This window comes from Mastigoproctus giganteus, chromosome 9 (genome assembly GCF_048544385.1).
Source record: "Mastigoproctus giganteus isolate SK-2022 chromosome 9, ASM4854438v1, whole genome shotgun sequence".
NCBI lineage: Eukaryota > Metazoa > Arthropoda > Arachnida > Uropygi > Thelyphonidae > Mastigoproctus > Mastigoproctus giganteus.
The window spans coordinates 71,233,446-71,255,917 of NC_143583.1; the positions used below are offsets into that span (position 1 = coordinate 71,233,446).

Sequence of the window (22,472 nt, forward strand, 5' to 3'; positions counted from 1 at the left end):
AAAAAAAAAAATCACACTTTTTCCTCCAAATAAATGCCTGTCCAGTGCCTCCTTAAATTTATTTAACCTATCAACTTCCACAACGACAGATGGAAGTTTGTTCCAGCAATTAACCACCTGCTGGCTAAAGGCAAATTTCCGCACATCTATTCTACATCTGTCTTTTCTTAATTTGAATTTATGTCCCCTGAGGTTTGTAATCTGAAAAAGTGGAAGGATCCCATCAGAATTCAACGTGCTCAACCCATTCAAGGCCTTACACCTTACACACCTCAATCAGATCACCGCACAGATGCCTGGTCTCCAGCCACTGCAATTTGCAGAACTTAAGCCTCTCTTGGTAAGAGGATCCCTTCATTCCCCTCACCAATCTTGTTGCCCTTCTCTGTACACGCTCAAGCAAATTGACATCCTTCCTAAAATGAGGCCTCCAGACCTGTAAGCAGTACTCAAGGCGTGGCTTGACCATTTCCTTATACAGAGGGACAATCACCTCCTTTTCTATGCTAGCAAAATTCCTATATATCATTGACAAAACCCCATGACCTACCCTGGCAGCCTGTCTGCATTACTCAAAAAACTTCATATCTGACTTCACAATTACTCCCAGGTCTTTTTCATTTTCTACCACCTTAAGTGTAGTACCACACACTCGGTACATTTCTCTTGGGTTACTTCTACCCATATGCAGTACTTTGCATTTGTCAAGGTTAAACTTCAGTTGCCACTTCTTAGCCCATCTGCCCAAATTATCTAGATCCTGTTGCAGTAGCACACCGCCATTACTGTCATTAACAACCCTGCCAACCTTTGTATCATCTGCAGACTTCGACACTAAGCCTGATATACCTTCATCAATATCATTGATAAATATACAAAACAGCAGAGGACCCAACACCGAACCCTGTGGGACTCCACTAATAACATTAGTCCACGAAGAGCAGCACCCATTAATTACCATCCTCTGTCTTCTCCCACTCAACCATCCTTTTATCCATCATAGCAACTTACCCTTAATACCATTCTGCTCCAATTTGTACAATAATCTTCCATGCGCAACAGTGTCAAAAGCTTTTCTGAAATCCAAATATATGATATCAAAATTATTTTTTGCATCCAGTTCCTTTGTAACCACATCATAATAACCAATCAAATTTGTCAGACAAGACTTTCCCTTAACAAACCCATGCTGTGTCTGAATAATTGCTGCAGTCTTGTCTAGATGATCCTGCAAGGCATCTTTGACCAGTGGCTCCATTATTTTACCTGGAACAGAAGTTAAACTAACTGGTCTGTAATTACTCGTGTCACCCTTCGATCCCCCTTTGTGAATTGGGGATACATTTGCACATCTCCAGTCCATGGGATCCTCCCCTGAGTCCAAGGATGCTCTCATAATTATAGCTAAGGGTTTGCTTAGTTGCTTTGCCGCCTCCTTTAATATAACTGGATAGATGCCATCCACCCCAGGTGCTTTTCTTATGTTTATTTGAGTATGAGTATTTTGATGAGATGCAAAATACTCATTCGGTTTGTTTGCTATCTGAGCAGGATCATCAACAGCGAACCATCGATGTCAAGTGGACCAATCAGATTCATCCCCTTCCTTTTAGAGTTTTTATAAGTAAAGAAATCCTTGCTGTTTTTCTTAGCATCTTTTGCCAAGGATTTCTTGTAATCTGCCTTCGCCTGCCTAACCTCCTTTGTGACCTGATTACAGACTAGCTTATATCTGCCATAGGCTTCTGAGTCGCTTGATAATTTATATGTATCTCATGCATTTTTCTTCTCTGTTACGAGTCTCATTAATTCATTAGATAACCATTTAGGCCTAAAACTTGAACAATACAGTAAACCCCGCAAATAGTGGGGGTAATGTTCCTGAGAAATGCTGCGAATATCGAAAACGCGAATACTGAGTTATGGCTCCCATAGTAATAAAGGGGTTCCGTTCCAAAGTATGAAATATATAAGAAAAAGTAGTCTAAAATTTTGTCTATGTATGTGTTACATGTACCTTCATAATATGACTATGTACATAGTGAAATGCAAGCATATGGCATCGAAATGAAAATAAGAAACAATTTAATATTAAATGTATTTATTAGAAATTTCAAACCAGCGCCTTTGCTAGCTAAAAAAACTTATCCCACCAGTGCTATCACCAGTTTCACTAAAGTGTTGATAAAGGAGTTTGCCTTTCACGAATGATGGGTGAACTTAACGGAATTTAATTTTGAGTTCGGGCTTCTATCCACAGGTACCTCTGTAGCCAAGTGGGAAGGAGCAGCAGTGCGTAGCACACGCTTCTTGATTAGACCGGGGTTCGAGCCCGTCACCACCAAATACGGAGGATGCGGAAAGGTCAGGAAATGACCACCGCATATTCCCGGAGCAATATGGCCTTAGTTCCTAATGCTCCTAAAAAAACCAAATAAAAAATCTTCTATCTACAGATTTAAAGCTTTTTCCATTTTTTCTAATTTAACATCACGAGTTAGAGCAAATTTTTGAAGCAATTAGCGCGTTTTCATGGACGCTACGGCAGATTTTTTCTTCCGATTTCTTGATTAATTGTACCGTTGACTCATTGATTTTATAATGTTTTGCCACTGAGGAGACACTTTCACCACTAGAAATTTTATCTAATAACTCAATTTTATTCGCTAATGTCATCACCTTCTTTGATCTTTTCACATTTCCCTTGTTATTCGTAGCCATATTTTTGTACGGGTTAGAAAGAACTTGTCCAAATAAAGTCACTTTCTTCCGTTAACACACTCGAAAAAGTCTGTTTTACACTGCAAAATGGTAGATTTATCACTTTTGTAAGCATATCACAATTTACAAATTGATAAATATATTCAATTTATAAGCATATAAATTAAAAGCAAACGACGAAACCTTCCATGACAAGCGCATAACGCATACTGAACAAGGATTAGCGAGAAACATCCACGCTCGTGATTTTGTCACTCTTCTCCCCCCCCACCCACTGAGCACTGTTTTGACCGGGAAAGATAATTTTAGCCACGCCCATGTTTTTTTATGGCGGAAAATGTTCACTACGCTTTAAAATTCACATTTTTTTAGGTAACATTTTATATTAAATCAGCGACCGCGAATACAGATACTTGCGAAAAATGGGGGTTTACTGTATTTCGTGTCACCCTTCGATCCCCCTTTGTGAATTGGGAATACATTTGCACATCTCCAGTCTGTGGGAACCGCCCCTGAGTCCGAGGATGCTCTCATAATTATGACTAAGGGTTTGCTTAGTTGTTTTACCACATCCTTTAATATTACTGGATAGATCCCCTCCACCCCAGGAGTTTAACTTCAACAATTTCTCCTCCACTTTGCTCTCAGTTATTACAAAATCATTAAGTACCCTGCTACAATATGATAACCTGCCATTTTTAAACCCTAATAATTCCTCACGTGTGAATGTAGATGCAAAATATTCATTGAGTTTGTTTGCTGTCTGAGCAGGATCATCAACAGGCGAACCATCGATATCAGGTGGACCAATCAGATTCATCCCCTTCCTTTTAGAGTTTATATAAGTAAAGAAATCCTTGCTGTTTTCCTTAGCATCTTTTGTCAAAGATTTCTCGTAATCTGCCTTCGCCTGCCTAACCTTCTTTGTGACCTGATTACAGACTAGCTTATATCTGCCATAGGCTTTTGAGTCGCTTGATAATTTATATGCATCCCATGCATTTTTCTTCTCTGGTTCGAGTCTCATTAGTTCATTTGATAACCATTTAGGCCTAAACCTTGAACAATATTTCTTAATAGGTATGAAACTTTTAGTAGCATCCACGATTTGAATGCTTTGAATGCTTCCACTTAGAATTTACTGTTGGTAACTTCTTCAGTTGATCCCACTGTACAGAATTTAAAAACTGTTTGAGATCACTGTACTTCCCTTTACGGAAGCAAAAACCCTTTCCTTTACCCCTGATGGTAATCCCACATCAGTACACTGTGATCACTGGTTCCTTTATCTGCAAATTCTTAATACATGAAATGATCACTGCTGATAACCAGATCAAGAGTATTGCACTCTCTGGTTGCCCCTCGAACATGCTGCTGCAGAAAACAATCATCCAATAAATCCACAAAAGTCTGACTAATGTGAGAGACCAATCCGCAAGTTCCAGTCAATATCTGGGAAGTTAAAATCTCCCATTATAAGACATTCTGATTTACTAGCCCACTCTATTTCTCTGTACAATTGTTCATTGTACTCATTTGAGTTATTAGGCCTATAACACACTCCTACTCTTATTTTTGCTTTCGTAGTGCTTATATCACACGAAACTGACTCAACAGTGCACTGTTCACTATGTCAACTGGGTGCACTTCACTTACAGCATAACACCTCCTCCCTTCCTATCCTGTCTATCCTTTCTGTACACATTGTACTCCCCAAATTCCAGTTCTGCATTCCTTATATCTGGGTGACGCCACGTCTCTGCTATCCCAACAATATCCGCCTTTGATGTCTTGACCAACACTTCAAGTTAATCAAATTTATTTTCTATAGTTCTAGCATTGGTATACAAGCAAGCATACATGCACCTATTACTATTCCTAGTTACCCTAACACATCCCATATACCTACCTATTTCACGATGACTGCCATCCGTCCCTGAAACCCCCAACATCCCTCGCTCCAGGTCGCTACTTATTCTAATAGAAGTTGTGCAAGAATCACCTTCACCTTTGCCTGCGGCTACTTTTAACCTTTTAGTCTGTGAATCCCCTCAAGCTAGCAGTTTTCCGACCCACCTAACACTGCCTCGATAGCATCAGCAAATATTCTTGCACTCTTTCTATTTAAGTTTATCCCATCCCTGTAGAAGCAGTTTCTCCTATTAACAAGTACAGACCACGCTGAAAAAAATTCTATCCCTTGAGCCTTGCACAATCTTTCCAGGGCCAAATTGATCGACAAGGCTCTCATCACATACTCCCTCCTATTGTGCCTGGCAGAATTGCAGACACTTTCAAATTCAACCCTAATTCATGGCTTTTGTTCAACAGTGACCTGTACTTGTTAAGTAATTCTGCCAGTCTCCTACTATTAATATTATTAGTGCTAACATGTACAACTATATCACCTTTTGTGCCCTTAAAAGATGATATCCGCTCTACAACGTCATCAACCTTTGCCCCTGGCAGACATACCCTGGTCCTGTTCCACCTATCCTTTTTACAAAGCATATTCCCCATTTCCCTGGCAATAGAGTCACCAACAACTACTAGTTCCTGTGGGACCAGCGCATTCTGCCTTGGGAGTTGCCACTGTGTCGCATGATGACCAAGTGCAAGCTCTGGCATTGATGTGGGCAGCTGAGAGCTTGATGGGCCCCTCAATTTAGATCCTTCGAGGGCATCCACCCTGTCCTTCAAGCTCTCATATAGGCCCATAACAACGCTGAGTTGTCACCTGATTTCCTTACACTCCTTACATCGCGCACACACACAAAGACATCCCCCATGGCAATATCATGTTCTGTTCCAGAGAGTTTGGTAGACATTTCACAAGTTGCATATTTTTTTAGGCTGTGATGCGTTGGAGAATCACCCCCCTTCAGTTCTCCCCCGAGTCACAGCACTCCTACCACTTTGTGCCCGTTGCTTTGCTGCTCTAGTCTGGAGCATGATATTTTAAATTAATAAGATCAATAAATTTAATTAATTAAATGCCAATGCTACGCTGTCTAATAGAAACAGTGATGCGTATTACGCTATATAATTATACGTTAGAGCTACCTAGTTAACACAATTAAAAATTTGAATTTCCTACCTCTATACAAAAACAATGCAAGATTCGAACGAAATAGCGGTTTAACGTATATTAAGTAGTAATCTACGAAAACTCTTTACCTAAATTAAAAATAAAAATAACCAGCGTAACTTGAACTATAAGACTACGTATAAAGTACAATTTAAAATAACAATTAGGTAAATAAAATGGCAAACACTTATCGCTTTTTCGGAGCCTGTAATTCACAGCTGTAATTTTTAAAAAGAGTCAGCGCCCTCTCTTCCTGAGTCGCTTAAAAATAGAGAGATACGAGACAAGACTGAGTTTTAGAAGGATTGAAATCAACTAAATTGTTATTGCCCCAATGGAGAATTACCTGGAGATCAGCATTTAAGGAATTGGTAGCGGATATTCGAGAAGTTGAAGCTGATTGAGCAGGACAAGGTTTCTCAAACTGGAAAGTGGAATGTAATATGCTATCATTCGCAAAACTATGGATAGGATTTCCAGTCATTGGATGAAGGTCATTAATATACATGTGGAAAAGAGTGAGGGAAGGAACTGAACCTTTGGGGGACGCCAGCATTAGTGCAGAAGTTAGAAGACAGAGAGCCATCTACCATCACCCTCAGTGAGGGATCAGAGAGAAAACTGGATAACCAATTACAAAAAACAGTTGGCAAACAATAAGATGGAAGCTTGTTTAAAAGACCTTTATGCCGAACACGATCGGAAGCCTTTGGGATGTCAAGAACAACTGCTTGTGTTTCATTGAACTTTTCCATTGAATTTGTCCAGAAATGGGTAACATAAGCCAGAATATCACCAGTGGATCGACACTGACGAAATCCATACTGGCAATCGTTGATCAGATGGAAGGTTTCTAGGTAGTTTAAGAGTTGCCGGTTAATTGATTTCTCCATTACTTTAGAAAGAGTAGAAGTAATTGCAATGGGACAATAATTGGATGGGAGGGATTTGTCACCCTTTTTAGGAACTGGCTGGATATGAGCAAATTTCCAAGCCGAAGGAAAAATACCTTCGGAATAAGAAAGCGAAAAAAGGCAGCAAAGAACAGGAGTAAGTTCAGGAGCACAGGTTTTGAGAACAAGTGGAGAAATACCATCAGGATCTACAGCTTTCTTATCATCAAGATTTGTTAAAATCCTTTTTGATGGAAGACCACAGGAGGCATTGAATGGAGTGTACTGGGAATGGTAAGAGGTGATTTACCAAGATCATTAATACACGAATTGGAAAGAAAATAGGATGCTAGCAGGTCAGCTTTATTCTTGGCTGAAGTGACAATAGAACCATCTGGTTTTGACAGAGGTATGAGCAAAGATGGGCAAAAGTTGTGCTGATAACTTTGGCAAGAGACCAGCATGCTTGGCTACCATTAGGGCAAGAAGCAAGTTTTCTACTCTTAGCCTGTTCAAAATGAAATCTAGTTTGGACTGATTAATAATTGCTTTACAATTGTTGTGAGTTTTTTTGAATTTTGCCTAATTCAGCTTTTTTTCTCAATTGGAATGTTGTATCCCCATCCTTGGTTAGTCAAAAAACATCATCAGTATACTTCTTAAATGTATATAAACTGATTTTATTTAAAGAAAAAAAACTACAGTGGGTATAGTATAAGGAGAAGTGTTACAACTGCAATTCTAGAGCCAGTGCAGCTAGATGTACTTACTAAAGATTGAATGTTGCATACAGCTGTTGTGTTTCTTTATTTTTAATTAACCAATGATGGGAACAACTTTCCCATTGAGAAAAACAGTTTATTTGACAAAATATAAATGGTAATGCTTAAGTCAAATTTTACATCAAATTCAAAATTTTTAGCCATATTGTGATAAAGGTCCAGATGACAAATGGCCAAAACTTAAAAATAAATGAGATAGCAAGATAGATTTATATTTACTTTTTTTTTTTAAATGTTAAGATACTTTTAAATAATTTTAAAATATCTTTTATGATTTTTTTAAAAAATAAGCAAGATAGATAGAAAGATTACAGTCTTTTAATTTGAATTGCAAACTTTGTAGAATTCAAAAAAAAAAAAAAAAGAAAAAAAAAAAAAAAACCTCAAACCTTTTTTGAACGTGTTCAAAAACTAATGCATATATTCTGATTTTATGATATCCTGATTTTCCTTATTTTATTCATAAGACATTTTTTTACTACTGTGTTTAACAAAACATTGATTTTTGTAGATTGCGGTATATGAATAATGTAATTTTTTTTTTTATCCAAACTTCAGAACTCTAATCACTATTGCTTATAAATAGAAATGATTTTTAAGTAGCTTGATTATTTAATGTACAATAAATGCCATAAAAACATGACAAAAATTTAATAAACTGGCACAAAAATTTGATTAACTTAATGATCTGGCAAAAAAATTTGATTAACTTAACGATCTGGCAAAAAAGTTCACAGCAAATCTTCATCTAAATGAATGTTTTCATTATCTGATTTCATATTACTTCCTGTTAGTTAGTGGCAAAGGAAAATTTGTTTAAACATTTTCGTTTCAGAATTTAAGCAGAACAATTTTAAATGTGGAGCATCCTTATATTTCAGATCACTGTGCAATACTTTTAGCTCATTATCGCATTTAGCTACACCTGGTTTTTTTGAAGTTACAACTGCTGGGTGATAGGAGTCCAAATAAAATTCATGGTAGCGAGGAAACATTGGCCTTGTAGGGGTATAATCATTTTTTTACATAAAGTAGATTAAAGATACTCTGTCCAATTCTGTAATATACACTGAGTGATCACTGAATTATGACCACATACCTAATACCATGTTGAGCCATCATTCACACAGATAACAGCTGCTATTCACCTAGGCATTGACTCCACTAGATGTCTGTAGGGATTTGCATCCATGCTGCCTGCAAGGCATTCCATAGCATTGGAATAGATGATGGTTGTGTGTCCATATACCTCACTGCCTGTTCCAAAACATCTCACAGATGTTCAATTGGATTGAGGTCAGACGAGTTGGGAGGCCAGTCAAGATGGCTGACATCTTCACTATGTTCCTTGAACCACTTGTGCATGCTGCTAATGATAGTGCATTATTGTCTTGGAAGATCCCATTTCTGGAAAAAAATGCAACACGGTAAGCCTCACATGGTCTCTTTAAAGAGATATTGGTAGATCTCACCAGTGAAACATTGGCCTACACTCATCAGAGGTCCTACTTGCCAGCAAAACATGCTCCATATTAAGCAACTACCACCACCATCACCTGCTTGGATAGTGGGCACCATGTATGATGGATCCATGGATTCGTGTTGCTTGTGTCGCACACAAAAGTGTCCATCAGCATGTGTTGCACCAGATATTTGAACTTGCATGATCAGCACACTTCTTTCCAATCCTCCATTGTGCAACCAGCGTGTTGTTGACACCACAGCTTTCTCCAGTGATGAACAGCAGATGATCCAAGAGAAGGTGTCTCTTGGGTCAACTGCTATGGAAACCCATAAGTCTGAGTGTGCAGCAAATTATTGAAGATAATTTTCTTGCATTCCCCATATTGTATTGCCATGGCAACTGTCACACAGTGACCTGCTGTTGAGCCTGTACAATGTACTGCACCCTTCACTGATCATGAATATCCACCTTCCGTATCCTTTTACATCTGTTAGTGGGAGGTGATTTGACCTATTCAACACCATTCTTTGGTGTCGTACTCCTTAACCACAGTGGGCTGTGAGCACCTGAAAAGACATGTCATTTTTGATATGGAAGTGCCTGGTGCATGAGCTTCCACAATCAATGCAAGTTACTCTAACTTGCATTACCAGATGCAAATTACTACCCCTCTAATGTACGAAGCTGTTCAGCTTTTTTTATACTGCAAGCTATGCATCATAGTCCATTACTAATGGGGGGGGGTGGTCATAATTCAGTGATCACTGAGCATATTTGAAGAGTAGTATGAATCTTCTGGTTCATATTACTACTCTTCAATCCTTCTGACAATTCTGAACAAGGAAAAATGACATCCAGTGTTTATATAAATAATTGGATCTGATCATTCTTGCTCTGAAGTGTGTGGGCTATTATTATTCTTGAGTATCACACTGATATTTACTGGGAATTTTATTTATGATGTGATTGTTGTTTCCATTTTACTAATTTTATGATAAAACTTTTCTTGACTTTAAATGTACTGATTTAAAATTGACCAAAATGGGATTCTGATCATTTTGTTTCCCTGTGCCTTTCCTATGTCCTTTACATCTTGGATCATGTTTTACAATATGAAAACTTAAATTTCTAATATGCTGAGTGAATAACATAACACAAAAGCTTATTATAAGGTAAAAAATGAAAGTTCTTTACCCATGTGTAACAAATATATAGTTTATTGGATATTATGTTCTAAATATTAAATTAAAATTGCGGTGATGTGTCTCTAGATTCTGTTATCCTTTCTGAGCCTTTAAGGCTGCCTGCTTGCATAATAACAAATGATTCATCTCTGCTTTTGTCATACCTTTCCCTGTATACTCTCATTAGTATCACTGAAGAAAATATGAAACAGTAGAGGTCTACAGTATATTTGCCACACAAGTCCATTCTAAAGAGAGAGAGAGCAAGCCAACCCATTGATCACTATTCTCTGTCCTTGTCTTCAGTGATGGCCACAAGCATGTTCAACCGGTTCTGTTGAACAGGGCCCCACTCTCAAATGGTCTAAATAATAATATCACCTGCGTCTTTTCCCCATTTCTATCAACGAGCCTACCATCTTAATGTCTGAGTATCACACTGATATTTACTGGAAATTTTATTTCTGACTGTGATTGTTGTTTCCATTTTACCAATTTGGAGTGATGATCCACATTATCGTCACTCCAAATGCGCTTGTGCGACTCAACTTGAAAATTGCTGGAAGTAGAGTTCTTGTTCTGAATGTGTATGTTTTGTTTGATATCAAGCATAGGACATAATTAAAAAATGTAATTTTTATGTTATACTCAATTCCTGAACAGGGCCCCGCAAGTAATTCTTCAACAGGACCCCACAAACATTGGGGTCCTGTTGAAGAATTACTTGCTGGCTGAGTGAAGGAGACTGACCCTGCCTGTCTCCTTCACTCAGCCAGCCTCTGATCCATTGAAGGATCTTCCCAGTAATCCCAAGATGCCCCAGTTTATATAGTAGCCTCTTATGGAGGATTAAATTTGAAGCCTTATAATATCTAAATATACAATATTGCAATTGTTTCTTGCATCTGAATTGTTTTATAATTTTATTATAGTAAATAATCACATTTCTCAGGCAAGATTTTCCCTTCACAAACTTGTGATGGGATCTCTTTAGGGTTTAATTCCTATCATACTGTTTCTGCATTATAATCCTAATCAGCAATTTTGTTATCTTACACACAAAAGCCAAACTCACCAGTTATAATTACTTCTCTGCTTATTATAAGTAAATATAATTACTTACTTGTGACATAAAAATTACACTACTCCAGTTCAAAGGAATTTCCCCAGAATTTATTGATGATCACAGTTGCATCCCTAATGGTATGGGTGCTCTTTTGTTGCAGTCTTTAATGTAACTGGATGCACACTGTCCGACCGAAGTAGAGCCTTGCTGTCTCTCTCATTTTGCTGCCATTAGTTTTTCTGATATTTGTATCTAGAGGAAACACCCATCAGTTATTTTTCTGATAAGCTTGTCTTGTTATACAAGGGCTGTTCAATAAAGAACGATCATAATTTTTCAAAAACAACCATATGTTTGCTATTTCTAGTTGGGTTGCATAATTTAAGACCAAACCAAGCTGCATCACATAACAACTGTGCAGTTGACTCGTGCGCGTGGTGTGATCTTGACAGTCAGTCAAGTTTATGCCTGTTCATTTTGCCTACATTACAATGGACATGTCTAATTTTGTTTGTCTCAAGAAAACATCAGCTGAAATATATACAACATTTTAATCTACACTTCCATATAGCACAGACCTCAGGTGGTTTAGAATGTTTAAAGATGGATGATCGAATTATAAAAATTGCTCCAACTATTGCTTTCACCACAGAAACCATAAACTGTTTCTGTAATCATGAAATAAGATTGTTGTATAACAGTAAGGCAACTGGCAGAGATGTTGAGAATATCAGTAGGAAGAACACATAGTATTCTCCATGACCATTTTTATATGACATGTGTTTGTGCATGCTGCATCTCAAGACTACTCACAGCTGAGCAACATCAAGTTTGCATGATTTGTCAGGAGCTGCAAAGAATGTTTACTGAAGATAGTGAGGTGTTGCATAAGGTGATAATAATAGATTAGACATGGCTTCATCATTTCACCCCAGAGAGTAAGCATCAAAGCTCTCTTTGAAAGTGTACGTCATAGCCAACACCAAAAAAGCAAAAGTTGTAGCTTTTGTAAGAAAGGTTATGGTCATCTCTTTTTTTGAGATTCAAGGAATATTTTACCAGCATGTTGTGCTATGTCATATGACTGTATGGGACCATACTACAAAACTGTACTGCACACTTTGCAATTCATAATTTTTTTTTTTTTTTTGCAACATTAATCATTCATATTTTGACTCGTTCAACTCATTGCAATTCCAGCTGGATTGTCTATGACTTCACTGCAGAGGTCACGCTGCAGTGGATGTACTATGTTATATCAAATATTGAATTATTATCAGCACTCTGTATCATGTTACCATATTGAATATTGATAAAAATATTGAATTAATTCTGTAAAAATAAATAAAACATTGAACAATTTAAACAATGATTTAGTTTACACACATTCTTGTTTCATTTAAATTTGATTTACACAGCTAAATAAATTTAAGAAATTATGGTATTATCATTATAGGCAGTTGAAGAAAGGGATGAACATATTAATCTGTTGAAAAAACAGTTAGATCAAGCAGTGAAAGATATAGAAGAAAATGTTTGTCTTATTGAAGATTTAAAATCTAAATTGAGTGAACAAAGACTTTCGGGTTTAGAAAATAATACCAGTGTTGTAATAGACTTACAGATGAAGTTACATGAACAAGGTAACATTCTGAAAAAAACACAGGAACAGCTTTCACATCTAGAAGAGGAAGCAACAAAGAAGGATAAAGAGCTGAGTGAAACTTTGGTTAGAATACGAGAATATGAGATGGTAAGTTATTCTATTGATGATTACTTATAGGTTTATTTTTCTGTAAAGTCAAATGCTGTTATCATTTGAATTTTGCCACATTTTGCTTTTAGACATATTTTGTGAAGTCCTCCTTATCCCCCCCCCCCCCAAGGTTTTTTCTATTGGTTTTCAGATGCTTACGTTTGGTTGCTAATAAAAATTTTCAGTTTTTTTTTTTTTTTAACTTAGTACATTATGGTGGTAGTTATTTTTTAAAAATTTAAATTTCATAACTTAATGCTGTATTAAGTTATAATGTAGGAAACTAACTACCCATGTGGGCCATGGATAGTTTTTCCTACAACTCTTATTAGTTTAAAGCAGTGATTTACCCACCTGTGATGCTCAGTACATTAAGCTTCTACATTAAGCTCTACAGTTTTTGGATTGTCTGGGCATGGTTTTTAAATTTATTGTTTTAGTTTTCAATATGTGATGAAATTGCAATTCTCATATAAAATTTGGGTCTTTGATAGTAAAAAATGGAAAAATAATTAATTATTATTTGGATCTTTAATAGTGAAAAATAGTTAATTATTAGTTAAACAGTTTTGGCAGCCTGGAGTTTTAACAAAATATCAAGTACATGGGAAAAAGAATTGTAATAAAAAGGGACCTTAGTACAGAAAAGTTGGTAATCACTGACTTAACTCTTTCAGGATGAACTTGCCAAATACATGTGTGCTCTGGAGTATGAGTTTTCTGCTAGCAGCAGGCTTTTTTGGAATGTGTCTAATTTGGTGGTAAATTAGACACATTAGTGTTAAATTATTGTCAAATAGAGTTAAATTATTGTCAAAAATCAAATCAAAATTAATAATAAATTGTAAAAATATCAATAAAAAATCAAATCATTATTACTTCTTTTTTGATGCAATAATATCTTCCACATTGCATCTATTTGTGTATCATTTTATTTGGTTTCATCAACTGTGGATCTGAACTGCAGTAAATTTTGACTTTTTTAACAAAATATCAAGTATATTGGGTAATAGTGGCTGACAGGTGTGATATCATCCTTCAATTTTAAAAGTTATTTTTATTCTGCCATCTGTTATAAACTGTGTCTATAATTACTTGGAAATGCAGGTAAGAGATGGCAGTGCTTACTTTGGAACTGAACTAACATTTCCCAGTTGCCTGGTCACTGTTTGCCATGACTCTTGCCTCCACATGGTGGGGCCAGAAACTTGGGTGGAAGAGCAACCCTCCAAGGCTAAAAGAGAAAAAAAAAAATGGATACAAATGAATATTCACCACTAGAACCAAAGAGCTCCCATTATAGTGACAACCATGAAAGTGACCATGGCTTCACTTTCCTAAAGAGATTTGAAACTGACCTGAACAAACAGAAACCTTCAGCATTTCTAATAATTCACTCTTTGTCAGAAAAATCAGTGGAAATGCAGCAGCCTCACCAAAAATGGTCAAAGGCTCCAGTCAGGTGATCTTCTGTTGAAAGACCACTCAACCTGTACATTCAGAATACTTAATAAAGGAGTTATGTTTGTTCAGTTTTCAGTTATTTGATTAGTATTTTTGGCAGCACCGAATTCTCATTCGGGTTTTTGAAATACTCTCAACTTCACAGCAATCTCCTAAGGAATAGCATGCGATAGATTGTGCCAATGACCCCAATTAAAGTACTATCAAGTGCATTGCAGTCTTCATCAGAAGCTATAAAATCTAAAACAGCAGTCTATATGTAGAAGACTTAGCCAAGTTTAATGAATATGGATATAGATGAAAACACCAACCTGAATGAGCCAATCTTAGATCTGTACGCAGAAGACAACATGGACACAGGACGTCTTATCTTCCCATAAAAAGAAAGAATAAAATTGAAGAGACAAAAACAGACTGGACCTAAAAAAACCAGATCGAATCAAACCAAACTGCTAAAAACAAATAATGGATCACATCATATAGTGGAATTGTAGATGCCTACCTAGCAGTATTCATGATATTTCTGACCTAATCAACCAGTATAGTTCAGTATATCAACATAATGGCCACACCTCCACGCACACACAGTGTGCGTGGAGGTGTGGCCATTCTTGTAAACTCAAGAATCTCTACTAAATGCATTCCACTGCAGGCCTCCTTAGAAGCAGTAGCAATATGTGTCTCCTTAGGAATCATGTTAACAATAGTTTCAATCTGTCTATCACCAAACAAAGAATATATGGTGGATTCCAGTTATTTGGACCACTGGTTAATCGGGGCGGCCATTTATTTGGGGCAAATCTTAAAAAACAGAACCCAGTCGAGAAAATGGCCAGGGTTTACTTTGCTTAATTGGGATAACATGCCGTTTAATCGGGGCAGGAGATTGCAGCACTGGAGATTACCCTACAATTATCTTCGACATTACCACATGGTTCGGTTGGATTTCTGGAGGTCACAACTATAAAACAATAAAAACAATTAGCAGTCACCTGTTTATTAAGCTTTTCTGTTAGTGCAATCTGTCATAAATGGATAGTAAACTCGATGTTATTGAATTTGCGATAATACCGAAAGCTGGAATTCTGTGGGTTATTACGGCGAAATGTGTTTACACTTCTACTCCGTTCTCACTTGCGCGTATCATGTTACTTGAAATTTGTGTGTGCTATGTTCTTTGATTGCTTGTCTTTTTCCTGTTTTAAATTTTAACCCTCACCTACAAATGTCAGTGAATACAAATGTCAACTAGTTAATATGTACATATTTTTAATTGGTAAGGTAATAAAGGGTAAATTTGTGCTTAATATTTCTTTAGTTTTATAGCCTGTGGATAATATTCCTCCTATTTTCGCTAATTAGAATTGCTGTTTAATAGAATTAAAATTCAATTCACAAATGTGATCACAATGACCGGTGCTTACTACACATCGTATCGTGAACGGTTCTTTACTATGGTGACTCCATCGTAACGTGATTTGATTGTACGGTGAACCAATTGTAAAGCAGGGTCCATTGTATTTTTAACTTTTTTACGTGAAATTTCAGATAATTGGGGCAGCTGCTTAATTGGGCCAAAATGCACTAGTCCTGATGTGTCCCAAATAACCGGAATCAACTGTACTTATAATCACCTAGAAGAGCTTCTTCTTTCCCTCCTCCCTTTTATTTATTAGGCAATTTTAATGCACATCACCCACTCTGGGGCTCCCCACATACAGACAGATGAGGAAAACTTCTGGAATTGCTGCTTGGCAAACATAATCTAACGTTGAATAGCTGATACTTACATTCATTTCTCAACTAGGACAACTACAGCTATAGACTTAACAATCTGCTCTCCAACAACATTGTTTTCACTCATCCACTGGTTAACTCTAGACAATAAACTAAACAGTGACCATTATCTGATAATTTGTGAAATTCAAACAACTACAATCCCTCAGGCAGATAATATCCACTTAAAATGGAAATGTTCCAATGTTGATTGGAAGTTATTTGCTTAAAATATCTCATTCAATGATGATTTTATTAAATACCAACCAATCAATGATGCCATGCAACACATCACGATGCAGATTCTGAATGCTGCAAACAATGCCATATACAAAATCCATACTGGTTATTTTAAACATGTCAATCAGTGGTGGAGTGATGCATGCCAGTTGCCAAAAAAGAGAAAAACTGGGCATGGAACCTGTTTCATAAACACCCAACAATTGAGAACCTTATAAATTTTAAAAAACTTAAAGCAAAAGCATGATTTGTAAGGAAAAAGGCTAAAAAAGATTCTTGTATTCAGTTTTCCTCTACTATAACAAAGAATACCAACAGCAGAATAATCTAGAATAAAATAAAAAAAACTGAATGGTAGATTTCTACAAACATACTCTCCAACACTGAGATGGAATGTGCAAGACTTATTATCACCAGTTGAAATAGCTAATGCTCTGGAAGAAAATTTTACACTAATCTCAGATATATAATGCATACAAACCATCTTTTTGGCAACATAAAACAATGGCTGAGCAATGTAAATTAAATTTCAGCACAAGACTGTCACTTCCATATAATCAAACCTTTACAGTTTTGGAGCTCCAGGATGTTCTAAACAAATGGGGCATCCAGTCCTGATGGGATTTATTACCTCATATTGCAGCACCTAGACAAAAAGGCATTAAATTTCCTATTGCCTTTTCTGAATCAAATCTTCTACAAAAGCTACTATCCTCACTAATGGTATCATTCAACAGTGCTAGCTTTTCCTAAACCTGGAAAAGATCAGACAAATCCATGCAGCTATAGACCAATATCCCTTGCCAACTGCTTGGACAAGACGTTAGAAAAGATGATACACAATAGACTTGTATGGTACATAGAATTGCACTCAATCATCAGTTGTAATCAGTATGGCTTCTGCAAAAACCAATCCACATTAGACCTTATGGTGAAAGCAGAGTGTAACACATGGAATGCTTTTATCCAAAAAGAACGTCTTGTCATGGTGTGTGTGAGGATATTGAAAAAGCTTTTGATGCCACCTGGCACTATATGTTCTGCAAGATATGTATGCCATAGGGCTCCAAGGTTGACTGCCAGTGATCATAGAGAGTTACTTTAACCGTAGAGAGAGTTACCTATGGCTATAGAGAGTTATCATAGAGAGTTACCTCAGATCACCTCAAATGTGCATAGTCTCCACATCCAGATGCTGTAATTTTTCAGAACTTAAGCCTTTCTTGGTACACCCCTTTGATTCCCTCACCAATCTCACTGTCCTTCTCTGTACCCATTTCAGCAGCTCTATATTCATCCTAAAATGAGGCCTCCAGACCTGTATGCAGTACTCAAGGTGTGGCCTGATAATTATCTTATACAAAGGGATAATCACTTCCTTATCCCTGCTAGAAAAGTTCCTGTATATAATTGACAAGACCCCGTGAACTACTCTGGCGCTGTCTTCACTGCTCTGCAAACTTCATATCTGACTGCATAATAATCCCCTGTGTAGTACCACACAGTTAGTATGTTACTCTGGGGTTACTGCTACCCATATGCAATACAGGTAGCTCTCGACTTTATGAGTTAATTCATTCCTAGCCTGCGCTCGTAAAGTGAAAACTCGTAAAGCGGGAATTATAATAATAGAGAAATTATTTATGACTTACAAATGTTAAAGAATGTTTATTCTTCATCGTCATCATCGACTAAATGCACACTCGTTGATCACTCATTATTGGATCGGCATTTGTTGGTTTGTTACACAAGGAATCCTCTTCATCAGAAATGCTTCAAAAGGCGTTTGTTTCCAAGATAATCTTCTCTTTTCTTTATAAATTTCAATTGATGCATAAGCATTTTTTAACGGAATGCACAAACTGCAACTAACATGATTTGTGCGGTGTAACAAGTTTATGAAGCTTAAAAAAAAGGGAACGAAGAGAAGATTCTGAAATTTTATTAATGTTTTTTATACGATTGAAGATTTCAGTAAAGGGCAAACACATTTCACCATAATAATGTAAAAACCCACACAATTCCAGCTATCGGTATTTTCACAAATGCAATAACATTGAGTTTACTACCGGTTTATAATTGCTTGCAGTAACAGAAAAGCCCAATAAACCAGAAAGTGCAAATTGTTTTTATTGTCGTGACTTCCAGAAATGTTTTAGAAAAATATCGCAAAACCATTCAAAATTGGTTCTTATAACATATGATAACGATGAAAGTGTAGTTTGTTTAATGATTTGAATTGGTAACTAATATAGTTTACACTATAAAAACGACCTTTTAGGGAATTATATAGTGAAAATTTGAACTTCCAAGGTCGTGGAATGAATTACCAAAAAACAATGTATTATTGGGTTCACATTACAATATTTTCGCGATACGATGGTAATGGAATAATATCGTAAAGCGAGGTACACTGTATTGTATAGCTATTCACCTGGTTTGAAATGTGGTATTTATGATTCTTTAACATTCATTTTTTGCAATTAATATTTTCAATTTTGTTGATACTTGAAAAAAAAAAAAAAAAACTCGTAAACCCGGGAACTCGTAAAGTGAGAACTGCCTGTACTTTGCATTTGTGAATGTTAAACTTCATTTGCCACCTCTCAGTCCATCTGCCCAACTTTTATAGGTCCTGTTGCAGTATTGTACTATCATTACTGTCATTAACAACCTTGTCAACCTTCGTATCACCTACAAATCTTGACATTAAGCCTGATACACCTTCATCAATATTATTGATAAATATAGAAAACAACAATGGGCCCAACACTGAACCCTGGGGGACTCCACTAATAACATTAGTCCACAAAGAGCACAACCATTGATTACCACTTTTTGTCTTCTCACACTCAGCCTTCCTTTTATGTATAATAGCAACTTGCCCTTAATGCCATACTGCTCTAATTTGCACAGCAGTCTTTTATGTGCAACAGTGTCAAAAGCTTTGCTGAAATCCAAGTATATGATATCAAAATGTTTTGAATCCAGTTCCTTTGTGACCAGTATCCAATCAAATTGGTCAGGCAAGATTTCCCCCTAAAAAACTCATGCTGTGTTTGAACTATAACTGCAGTCTTGTCTGGATGATCCTGCATTGTTTCTTTAACCAGTTATTCTATTATTTTCCCTGGAACAGAAGTTAAACTAACAGGTCTGTAATTACTCATGTCACCCTTTGATCCCGCTTTGTGAATTGGGATATTTATTTGCACATCACTAGTCCATCTCATCTCAATCACACATCTGAATCTTTTGTTCAAAGAGAAGGTGTATCACAGGGAGTGGTACTCAGTGCCACACTCTTTGCTATTAGAATAAACAATTTATCACAGAATGTTTTGGGTAATGCAGACATCAATCTTTATGCTGCCGATGACCTTGCAATACCTGCCTCTCACAGAATATGCGTTCCATTGAAAGACAATTGCAGCTTATAATAAAGAAAATAGTGTCATGGACTTCACGTAAAGGTTATCGTCTATTGGCAACCAAAAACTGCAGCCATTCGCTTTTGTAAAAAGCATCAACTACATTCAGAACCTGAATTATCACTTTGAACTGAACCTACTAATTACCAACAATATCTGATTCTTGTGCATGACATTTGACACCAAACTGACATTCCAGAAACAAACATGGACATTTGAAAAAGCTGAATATACTTAAAGTAGTTTCATCTGTGACATGGAGAGCTGATCACTATACTCTACTCCACTTGTACCGAGCTTTGATCAGATCTCGATTAGATTATGGTGCCCCTGTTTATGACTCCATTTGAAAGATTCTTTTAGCATGTCTCAACCCAATACAACATAATGCACTCAGGATTGCTCTTGGGGCATTCAGGACTTTACCAGTCCAAAGCCTATATATAGAAGCCACTGAACCGCCACTTCAACTTCAAAGACAGATTATCATTGGTAAAGGCACATGATGCAAGAAAGTAAGCTTATATTGCATCAACCAAAAAAAAAAAAAATGCTTCTCAATCCACTCGCTCCAAATGTTTGTCTAGTTTTGCCTTGAATCTGTTTAAGCTATCAACTTCTACAATGACAGTTGGAAGTTTGAGCAGTCAACCACCTGCTGGCTAAAGGCAAACTTCCACACATCTTTCCTACAACTGTCTTTCCTCAATTTGAATTTATGTCCTCTCAGGCAATTATTCTGAGCAAGAGGAAGAATTCCATCAGAATTGAGCATGCTCAAACCATTCAAGGCTTTATACACTTCAATCAGATCACCTCACAGGTGCCTAGTCTCCTCTTCTGATGTTGCGCTTCAGTTATGTGGTTAATGCAGTTATGTGGAAACAAAACCTACAGGAATCCATCTACAAGAGCCAATTCAGAGTGTAATATGCTATGCATTTCACCAATTCTCATAAATACAGAAAATTGTGGCATGAAAATGTGCATTTCTTCATGATTTGACGACTTGAAAGGTTGGGGAGGAAAGACAGCCTACTCCTTGGCAAATGTACAAACTCTGTCAATTTATACTGACCGCTCCAAAAGTGACAGCTGTATGGGAACTACTGTGGTCCTACCAACATCAATAGTTTCTGTCTCTTACCACAGGAATGCAGTGTTTTCACTGCATTCCTGTGGTAAGGGTTCTGCAGTCATACCTAGTTTATGACTGCAGAACTCTAGCCATTAAGGTGGGTTTGACCTTTTTTCTTGCTAATGATTTCACTCCAAAGACTATAAAGTTGTCTCATCTATGACATAGGAGCTGATCGCTATACTCTACTCCATTTATACAGAGCTTTGATCAGATCTCAATTAGATTACGTTGCCCCAGTTTATGACTCCACTTGAAAGAGTCTGTATCTTAATACATGAATGATCAGCAGTGATCATTCGTGTATTAAGAATTTGCAGATAAAGGAACTACTAGGTGACAGTGATCACAGTGTACTGATGTGGGATTTACTTAAAGATATAATCACAGTGTACTGATGTGGGATTTACTTAAAGATATAATCACAGTGTACTGATGTGGGATTTACTTAAAGATATAATTACCATCAGGGGTAAAAGAAAGGGTTTTTGCTTCCGTAAAGGTAAGTACAGTGGTCTCTGACAGTTTTTAAATTCTGTACAGTGGGATCAACTGATGATGTTACCAACAGCAAATTCTAAGTGAGAAGCAATCAAGGAGTTAATAGTGTAATCTACTAAAAGTTTCATACCTATTAAGAAATATTGTTCAAGTTTTAGGCCTAAATGGCTATCAAATGAACTAATGAGACGTGTGAAAGAGAAGAAAAATGCATAGGAGGCATATAAATTATCAGGCGACACAGAAGCCTATAGCAGATATAAGCTAGTCTGTAAGAGTCACAAAGGAGGTTAGGCAGGCGAAGGCAGATTACAAGAAATCCTTGGCAAAGGATGCTAAGAAAAACAGTAAGGATTTCTTTACTTATATAAACTCTAAAAGGGAGGGGATGAATCTGATTGGTCCACTTGATATTGAGGGTTCAACTGTTGATGATCCTGCTTAGATAGCAAACAAACTGAATGAGTATTTTGCATCTGCATTCACACATGAGGAGTTAAGATTTAAAAATGTTAAAAGGCTATCAAATTGTAGCAAGGTGCTTAATGATTTTGTAATAATTGAGAACAAAGTGGAGGAGAAATTGTTGAAGTTAAACATAAGAAAAGCACCTGGGGTGGAGTGGATGGGATCTATCCAGTTATATTAAAGGAGGCAGCAAAGGAAATAAGCAAACCTTTAGCCATAATTATGAGAGCATCCTGGTCTGTACTTGTTAACAGAAGGGACTACTTCTACAGGGATGGGATACAATTAAATAGAAAGGGTGCAAGAATATTTGCTGATGCTATCGAGGCAGTGTTAGGTGTGTCAGGAAACTGCTAGCTTGGGGGGGATACAAGGACTAATAGATTAACAGTAGCCACTGACAGAGGTGAAAGTGATTCTTGCTTCTATTGGAATGAGCAGAAGCCTGGAAAACAAGATGCAGGATATTTCAGAGACTGATGGGAGTCATTGTGGTACA

General features: G+C 36.8%; 1 protein-coding gene across 1 annotated transcript in view; it reads left to right on the forward strand.

Annotated features, from left to right (window-relative positions):
- The window catches only part of LOC150080436 (centrosomal protein of 290 kDa-like), a 208,716-nt gene that overhangs the window by 75,535 nt on the left and 110,709 nt on the right, over positions 1–22,472 (forward strand). Inside the window, exon 11 of the mRNA XM_090380691.1 lies at positions 12,656–12,952. Coding sequence (XP_090236817.1) covers positions 12,656–12,952 — 297 coding nt within the window. The remainder of the gene's footprint in view (positions 1–12,655; positions 12,953–22,472) is intronic.